This window comes from Coccomyxa subellipsoidea (assembly GCF_000258705.1).
Source record: "Coccomyxa subellipsoidea C-169, whole genome shotgun sequence".
NCBI lineage: Eukaryota > Viridiplantae > Chlorophyta > Trebouxiophyceae > Coccomyxaceae > Coccomyxa > Coccomyxa subellipsoidea.
The window spans coordinates 28,602-37,532 of record NW_005178025.1 but is presented as its reverse complement, the minus strand read 5'-3'; the positions used below and the strand labels follow the sequence as shown (position 1 = coordinate 37,532).

The window sequence follows — 8,931 nt, the reverse complement described above, 5'->3', positions numbered from 1 at the left end:
TCCACTACTTTAGTGGATGTAAACGCTACTAATGTGGTGGATTATTGGCAATCAGGGGCCATGCCACCTGGTAACACATTCCATAGCATGCCATTTTGGTAATAAAAATTAGGCCTTTCGTCAGTAAGCATGGAGAATGATCAGTGATGTGTTTCTGTACCGAGCATGTCACTTATTATTGCTAGGATCCCGTGTTACAAGTGTGGCAGTGACAAGGAGAAGCTTCATCCGAACTGCGCAAGTTCAGAACGCTTGACTCGCTGTGTAGGTTGTGATTATATTATCAGATTCTATTCAGAAGGTCTGACAAAGGACGAATACGGCCACGACGCTGTTGCCGACTGGGTCTTCAAACAAGAGGCAAGGGTGCCATTGCAACGTTGCAATGCCGTGGACTCAGGGGTCAGATATTTCCATCAGAGCTGCCTTGGCCGAGATGAACCTTCAGCATTGTCCAGAGCTAATGGCTACTATTCTATTCGCGGGAAGATTGAGAGCGAAAAGTATCCAGAGCTCAGAAATATTACCCACAAATGCTGTGAGGACTGCGTCATTGCAGCCCAAACCAGGGGCAAGGATCTCAATGAGGATAAGTTGAATTTTATCATGCATCAAGGAGTGATTGGTAGGTCTCAATAAGCACTCCATCTTTGAAGGTTGGGAACACCTATGTTTTGAATCTCCCCATGACCTTGACACAGAGTAACTAACTCTGACTTTTGCGTTGCGTTCAGAGGCAGAGACCGGCGACTTGGAGAGGAAGAGAGCCGATAGGCGATCAAGCAAGATTCGAGGCATCATTGGTGGTCAGCAGGCTCGCCTCGAAGACAATGGGACGACTTCGACCGCCATCTTTGCAACGAGACACCTCAATCAGAAAGTCAGCTTCAGCAAGAGCGCCAGCAGATTGCTGGCAGCAGTGCCCAACCTGAACAGGACAGTGATGGCAGCCTCGTATCTCCAGGCCAGTGGACTTCAGGCAGGCCAGACAGCCCAAGGACAGGCGCAGAGGGGCGCCACAGCTGCAGCAGGCGGCATGCAGGGTCCCGCAGCCCCAGAGGCAGAAGCTGCAGGACCTTCGCAAGCGCCACAGCCAGGGATCAGCCGCAGGCAGCTCAGCGCTCAGGGAGCCGAGCAGGACATCGTCCAACGGTGGCTTGCGTTCAGCCTCAAGGCCTCATCCACCGTTGCAGAGCTGAAGCGGTTCCTGCTTGACAGAGGCCAGCGGCCAGTGATCTTCACCAGAAGCGCGCTGCTCGCCAGGGTGGAAGGGCTGCTTAGATTTGAGCATCCAGAAGGTAGCTATCCATGATGGCTGTAACGATCAGCGCCTACACATCTTATGCCTGGCAAATTAATAACATGTCCTCACCATTTCCTCTGGACATCTTATGCGCTGGCAGCTAATGGATGCTGTCATGCAGGTGGACTGGAGCCGAGTGCGGCGGCGGTTGAAGAGATCACAGCCGCTGTTGAGGCCGCAGCCCAACCGGCACGGCAAAGACCAGCAAGGCAGAAGGTGGGCATCTTGTTGAGGATCCTTATGTTTGCATGTGCTTTGTGAACGCCTCTCATCTGTCAAGCTGCTGGTGCAGTGAAAGCGAGTTTGGCTGAACACACTGATTGTAAGTTATTGTTGTTACAGGCGCCGAAGAAGTCACAGCTTCAGATGGAAGCGGCCAAGTCCATTGTTAACAAGGGTGAGTGGGCGCTCTCAGCTGGAAGCTCTGATCACCTGGTGACTGTTGCACACCCGAGAAGGCTTTAACTTCTGCAGATTTGATGGAAGGGAATGATAGCCAGTCAATTGAGGCGCTCACATGTTTGCAGGAGTGAGCAGCGGCCTGCCCGTGGTCAAACTCAAGCAGATTGACGAGTTGCTCTGGACCTTCGACAAGTGCCACTACCTGCCGCAGTTGGGGGAGAGCACTCCCTCGATTGGTGTCGCTCTCTGGGCCGTCACAAGCACGCTGCACCGCGACGGGGAGTTCCCAGCACGCAACTTGTCCCAGTTGGGTCGTGCTGCCAAGGCTCCTGTTGGTTTGGTGCGCGCTGTGCAGCCAGGCAGCGATGGCACCCAGCTGCATATGGAGATATGGTTCCTCGAGGCGCGCGTGCAGACAGATAGCCAGGGGGAGCCCGAGGCAGCGGTGGCAGGGGAAGGCGGTGGGGCACGCGCAGATGTGGAGGGACGGGGTGCAGGAGAGGCAGCCACCGGTGGGGGCGTGCAGGAAGGGCATGGGCGGGGTCGGGGCAGGAAGCGTGGCCGCCGCGGCACAGGCGGGGCGCGTGGCAGCAATCGGCCCAGAAGGGGCAGCCGAGGCAGGCTCAGGCGCCCAACCGCCAGAGCCGCAGAGTTTTGGGGTCCCCCCACTGAGGGCGACGAAGACGAGGTTGGGAACCTCTTCTCTGAGTCAGATGCGGATGACCAGCCAGCGCAGCAGCACAGTGACCCAGCAGAGCCAGAAGGGCAGGCAGAGGGTGTCCTGCCTGAGGCCAGCGAAGTGCCGCCGCAGCCCACAGCTTGTGCGAGCCAGTCGCCGTTGCACGGCTGCTTGCTGGCAGATGAGTCGCCGCAGCCTGTGCCAGTCCCCAACGTGCGGCTGAGCATGCAGGGGCATGCCGCATCGCCGGCCAAAATGGCTGTGCTGGTGATCGACTACCGGCACATTGCAGCGGCCCTCTGTCATCCAAAACGGCTGAAGGTGGCTCTCGGAGGCGCTGCCGGGAGCTCGCCCATGAACGTCGAAGAGGCTGCAACTGGTGTGGCGCTGGCAATGTTGCTGGCTGAGGAGCAGAATGCGGCGCGCGCCGGAGAAGGTGAGGAGCCATCATGGCTCTCTTTGTCCTGGCTTATATGATTCCACTCACAGTGAGTTTCTAAGTTATAATGCCATGCGAATCATACCCCGAAGGTTTATCGACAGGTAATTGTCAGCAATAAGCTGACGACAGGCATGTGTTGTCTAGGTGGGAGTGCTACGGCAGCGGAGCAGTCGCAGTCAGCCTTGGAGCAGTCACCGCTGTCTGGCGCCATGGTCTTCTTTGATCCTGCTCTGGAGCTCGCTGCCGATGAGGAGCCAGCTTCCTCCTACCGCTCTGCAGATGGCCCAGCAGGCATGTACAAAATCCTGCTCTGTCATTCCTGTGAACTTGTCAACTGACTGCTCTCATACGCTGGTGTAGTTGATTTGTTCATGTCTTGTCTCTCAATGCTGAAGTGTCTGCTTGCCCCTTTGCCTGAGCCATGCCTGTCTTTCACGCACCCTGCTCCACATGCTGTGCTTGCCCCTTTGCCTGAGTCATGCCTGTCACTCACGCACCCTGCTACATATGATGTGGTAGAGTGCCGCACCTAAGGGTCATCTGGGTAATACTAACAACAGGAATAAATTTGAGCTTGACATCCTAGCAAGACACTAGGGAAGATATTGCTTGAATGCGGTAATAATCGCGGATTGTAAGCAGCTGTGTGTTGGTGCGCGCAGGTCGACCGTCCCTGGAAGTTTCCTCCCCTGGGATCAACATGGAAGCTGCAATGGGTGTCATCGCAGGGCTGGCATGTCAGCTGAACCCCTCGCCGCAAGCCAGAGGCCATTCGAGCGCGCACAGTGACGTGCAGATTCTGCCAGATGACACAGTCTATGTCCTAACAGATGACAGGAGGATAGTGGGGACGGCAGAGGTGGTGCATATTGGGCCTGGCACACGGTTCCACGGTGCTGAGCTTGAGGGGTTTGGTGTTATTTGCGGGCTCACCATCACAGACGCAACTGGGGCTGGACACCAGAAGGCATGGTTGAGCGACACAGATGAAGTCAGAGCAGGCAGAACACCCTTGGAAGCAATTGGGGGCAATCAGATGGTGGCAGTTCCCGAGAGGTGCCTTCGCTTTCTGAGGCGCCCACCGGCGGCTGGAGAGTGACTTGCAATGTGATCTTTGCACTTTCAAGCTAAGTCAGTTTCAAGCTTAGTCAGAATTGGCGTGTGAGCATGACGCAAATGTAGCATCAATTTTTTTTATGTCCTAAATTTGATATTGCAATGAGGACTGTAGTAGGTTGTGACCAAGTCTGCCTCACTACAAGGCGTTGCACATCCATGCGCTCTACGCAACTAATATTAGTCACTCACTTGTCCCTCTCTGCACATGTGCGCAACAATCATGACGGTAACCAGATATCATGCATGTAACAATCTGTAAGGTAATTCTGCTCCCGGTTGCCTCACATGCTCAACCTTCGAATCTGAAGTGGCCAGTGGGATGGAGCACTTCTGCTTGAAGACAGAGCACTGCTGCTGACCGCCACAAGGTAGTGGCGGTGGAGGGCAAGAAAATAAATCCCCTGAGCCTATCTTATAATATTATTAACCCCATCTGTCATTGAGCAGCCTGGCTCGTTCTTGCTGTTTCTCTACGATGTCGGTGTCGAAATCCACTCACATAGAATGTTGAACGTGGAAGAATTGCTACAAGATTCTTCTCAGCATCATCGCACTTCTTGGTCGCTGCATAAAGACACACGGCATGTCACATCAGATGGCGCAAAGGTGATGCCCTTATCTTGCCGGCACCCACGCTATGGTACACGCACGCGATGTGTATCAATCAAATGTGCCACAAGCGACAGAATTGGGGTGTCAATTTGCTGCACAGCGTGGGTGCCCCTCCTTGATGGGCACATCTCTTTACATCGAGCAGCCATCTGAGATCGCCAGGGTTGAGGACGTGCTGTCCGTGCAGCACGCACTCAGCGTCAATATTTAGACTCTTTCAATATTGATTATTGATGGTATTCTTGTGAAAGAGTCTCTTGACCGGCCCTGTAGGTATCGCACGCTATGAAGAGGCTTTTGCAGTCCAGGGTTGGGGCAGCACACCTCTGAACATAGGACCTGCCACCTTTGTAATCTTGCTCAAACGAAACCCTGAAATGCCTTCTCGAAGAGTGTGGTTTTCGAAATTCCTTCAAGCACCACGGCTGTGTGTGCAGGAAACCTAGTAATCTTCAACCACTGAACTTCCTTGAAGGCGGGAGCCATGCATGCACACACCGCCCTCATTCACTGGGCACTGGTCATGTACAGGTGAGATCTCAGGAAAGCAAGAGTATGATCCAAGTGTAGAAGTGCTGTAGAAATCGGGTTGAAGCCGCGGGCCAAAGCCTTGGAGCCTTAAGCATCATGCTGATGATCATAATGATGCCATCGGGTCAGTACTAGTATAAATGGCGTAAGGCTACCCATTAAGAGATTCCAGTGGGACCACCGTCGAACATTATAACCTGAGAGAAATTTCTTTAAAGCATCAAGCATCTCGAGATGTGCTCATGAGCAACGCATGTCTTGTGCTGCAGGTGCAACCCATGCCATGCCCGTGGCCAGTGGGCACGTACACATGTGCATCAACGTTTCAGGCAATTGCAAGTTGCCACAATGGCTACCCAACACCGGTGTTGGTAGCAAGTGAATAGTGGGTACCCACTAGTTATTTGCCACACCATTGCCCTCAGTGTACTCTTAAAAAGCAATCACTCAATTATAACTAGAAGGCGCCTCTACAGTGTAATATTGTTGTCAATAGATCAGATTGATATTATTGTTGCATTCATTTATTTTATATTTAATTATATTGAACAAGCTCGGCTCGCAAGGCTTCAAGCCTTGTTGCTCCAATTGGTCAAATATATGCATTATTCTTTTTTATCTGATAATTCTTGCAAAGCAGAATTAAAGCCACTGCAAATATTAAGGCTTGAAACTCGAATTCACAATGTGGAGATAAAGTCCATGCAATGGGTGACTCGTTAAACATTAATTGAAGCTGAAGGGCTAATTGGCTTCTGATAAATATTTTAATATCATGGTCATTTATTTGGATGGTCCAAACAAGCTGTCGACATGAGAATGATCACTCACAGGCTTGCATGGACACTAAAGTCCCCCCAGGTTTTGGTAGAAAGTGAAGCCAATGACGGTACTGCAACATGCTCAGCCTATAGGTAGCTAACCAGATATTTACTATAATTACACCTTGAGGATCTGGTCCAGAGTCACATGCATGCCATATGGGCGCATGTTGCCGACTGTTGACATGACCTCTCCAAGAGTCATCAAAAAATCACATTATGACAGACATATCTTCTTAGAACCAATACAAATCTTTTGAAGACTGAAGGTCTTTATTGTCATTAATGGTGGGCAGTGGGTCATGGCCTTCCTCTAACTAAGGAAGCTTCACAACCTGGCAGGCAATCTTTCTAAGTAGCAATTCTTGTCAAGGTTCATACTGTTCATTTTTTGGCTGCTGGCAGTCAACATGCTATTAACTATTAACAACGTGGACACCTGTACATATATACAAATTTTAAGTATTAATACTAATATTAATTTGTAGTATTAGCCGTATAATTTTATCATAATATTATGATATGCTGCCAAAAATAAAATTCAACGAATTTAATTTGGTGGACCTTCATCAAAGTTTTAAAAACATGACAGGGACACCTCCATTCACGACAGGCATTGATCACATTTTGACACTTATATGAGATAGAGAGAGGCACTGCTCAGAGCTACATGAATTGCAAGAGTTGCAGGAAGTTTCAATAGGCTGCCTTTCGCTTGAACAACTGATAATTTTTAACAGCAATGCATATTTACATTAACAACATAAGAAGCTGGCACTCTGTGTTAATTATTTGCTTTAAGTGTGTGGAGAGAACAAGCTGCTAAGAGATCTTGAGATTTTTGAGCCAATTGGCAGATGATTCCACAGCGCACTCCCTTCCCAAAAAGGATCTGATGAATTGTAGAACAATCAGATTACTGTACTCTATAGAAGATTACTGTACTCTATATAGAAGCTACTGACTTTCAAAGTTTGAAACAGCATCGAGAACATCAAAATTGGCAGACAAGGCGAGATGCTCATTGCCAAATTTTCAAATGTGCCAATATTTATGTGTCCTCATCATCGCCGCCGCTGCTGTCTGAGGAGGCATCGGACCGCGCATCCTGCCAGTCCGAGTCGGAGCTGGTGCCGCTGTCCAGGTTTGTGAGGTCGGCGTGCAGCGCTTCCACAGCATTGCCTGCCATGCCGCCCAAGTGCTGATACTGTTCAAGCTTGGAGAGGAGCACCACCTGCTGCCCGAGCTGGAAAGCTTCAAGGGCTGCATGCACACCCGCCTCCCCCAGCTCCGCCGCATGGGGAACTTGTCGGGCGCTGGGCAGGCGGCGCTCTCCCCTCCCAGCGGCTTGCTGCACTTGCTGGGCGTAGTGCTCATAAAACACTACCATATCCCTGGCCTCACGCCGCACGATGGTCATCTCTTCGGAGCACCGCTTCAAGCGCTCCTGCTGCTCCGCCAGCGCGGCCAGTTTCCTAGCCAGCAACCCTGCCTGAGCAGATTGTCGCTGCCACGGCAATGTGTCTGCCGCGAGCAAGCCAGGGGCGGTCAAGCGCTGGCAGTCATACTGCGCTCCCTGATAGTCCCCAGGGGCGGCATGCCAGCGCCGCAGCTGAAGGATGTCATCGCTGACTTTGGACACGATGGCTTCCATCTGGCGCCGCAACCGCTTCAGGCTAGTGCGCTCACGATATGCCGCTGTCTCCAGCTGTCTCTGTAGGGCGTAGTAATCCACGAACCTGGCTGCAATGGAAGCATGTAGCTGCTGAATCATGAACCTCTTCCGCTGACCCCCTATCTCCTGGTACAACCGGTCTGCCTCCACCCACCGCAGCTGTACCCGGTGCCTGCGCTCCCACGCTGCCAGCTTGCCCTCAAGGACTCGGCGGTGCTCATGCCGCATTTGCTCGGAGACCGATTGCTGCCCCTCAGCTGCGAGAGTCACACTGCCACCCAGCGCGTACAACTCCTCCAAGCAGCCTTGGTAGTGGTGCTCCCATGTAAGACGGGCCTGCGAGTAAGAATCCTGACATCAGTGATTCATGCATCTTTATGTATCTTCCAAAGGTGTGCATCCCATTTGCTCTTTACAAAAACTCCACCAGTATGCACATCCTGTCATGTCTTGTCCTGTCATGTCATAAGTCACATGTCAAATGTCCTATCATGTCATATGAACAAGCACCAGTACAGCCAACTGAAGGTGCAGAGTGGAGCAGCACCGGGATGGTGGGCGCGCTTGTTGATGCCCCCTCAGACGATGTCTGCCGCTGCTCCCGGGCAGACCCCTGCGTGCAAAACAAACAATCTGCTTGCATACTTTCTTCTGAGGCAGCTCTTTACTCTGAGTCCTCTGAGCACCTCCTTCTCACTAGCATACCCATTGATACTTATTCCATGCTAGAGAAGAGCCTTCAAAAAGGACCAACACACCTCTGCTTCGTCACTTGCGCCTGCACCAGCGCCGCCTTGGAGAGGATCCTGGCCTGCCGGTGATGGGACGCCTCCTGAGCCACCGCCACCCTGCACCTGATTCATCAGCCAATAAGCGAGCATGCAAAGCATTGCAGACTGCAGGATATATCAAGATGGCATCTCCCCAGAGAATCAGTAGAGACAGGTGCAGCAACTAGGAGGGGTGCATTTTACCTGCAACTCGGGGGCTTTGATTTGGGCAATCTCCTGCTTGAGGGCCCCCGTGGACTGCCGCAGTTGTGCCAGCAGTCGAGCAGCCCTCCTATGCCACTCAAGCAGCTGCTTGGGCAACCTGCGCTCCTTTTTTCGCTGCCAAGCCATCGCCTGCACATGGACCAACATTGTCACTTCTCGCACCTACAGGGTTACAAACTGCAACATCGAGCAAGGCTACAAGAGCTTGCATCATATGAAAGGAGAACTCACCAGGTCCGTCATGTAGTCCTCCCGCGTGGCAGTCGCCATGCGCTTCAAGATGTGTGCAAATTTCCTGTAATGTGCCCAAGCCTGTTCAATGTTGTCACCAAAGGAGTTTCCTGCCGCTAGC

The 8,931-nt window shown here is 52.0% G+C and overlaps 2 protein-coding genes across 2 annotated transcripts; one reads left to right on the top strand and one right to left on the bottom strand.

The window, feature by feature from the left end:
* Nucleotides 1-943: 943 nt before the first annotated feature.
* COCSUDRAFT_48765 (hypothetical protein) lies at nt 944-5,873 on the top strand (the record flags this gene model as incomplete). The annotated part of the gene is made up of 8 exons (XM_005644012.1): nt 944-1,298; nt 1,425-1,519; nt 1,646-1,700; nt 1,831-2,820; nt 2,971-3,117; nt 3,489-4,551; nt 4,995-5,088; nt 5,358-5,873. The coding sequence occupies 6 exons, from the start codon at nt 944-946 to the stop codon at nt 3,923-3,925; spliced, it is 2,079 nt and encodes a 692-aa protein (XP_005644069.1). The 3' UTR covers nt 3,926-4,551; nt 4,995-5,088; nt 5,358-5,873.
* Nucleotides 5,874-6,628: 755 nt separating this feature from the next.
* COCSUDRAFT_54531 (hypothetical protein) lies at nt 6,629-8,709 on the bottom strand. The gene is made up of 4 exons (XM_005644011.1): nt 8,559-8,709; nt 8,343-8,432; nt 8,132-8,197; nt 6,629-7,920 (listed from the first exon to the last, which is right to left on the bottom strand). The coding sequence occupies exons 1-4, from the start codon at nt 8,703-8,705 to the stop codon at nt 6,961-6,963; spliced, it is 1,263 nt and encodes a 420-aa protein (XP_005644068.1). The 5' UTR covers nt 8,706-8,709; the 3' UTR covers nt 6,629-6,960.
* Nucleotides 8,710-8,931: the final 222 nt, after the last annotated feature.

Coding starts and splice junctions, on each gene's coding strand:
- COCSUDRAFT_54531 (XM_005644011.1), bottom strand. CDS start 8,705: ATGGCTTGGCAGCGAAAAAAGGAGCGCAGGTTGCCCAAGCAGCTGCTT. Junction 8,198..8,342: donor GCGCAAGTGACGAAGCAGAG/GTGTGTTGGTCC, acceptor TTTTGCACGCAG/GGGTCTGCCCGGGAGCAGCG. Junction 7,921..8,131: donor CAAGCGCGCCCACCATCCCG/GTGCTGCTCCAC, acceptor TCTTACTCGCAG/GCCCGTCTTACATGGGAGCA.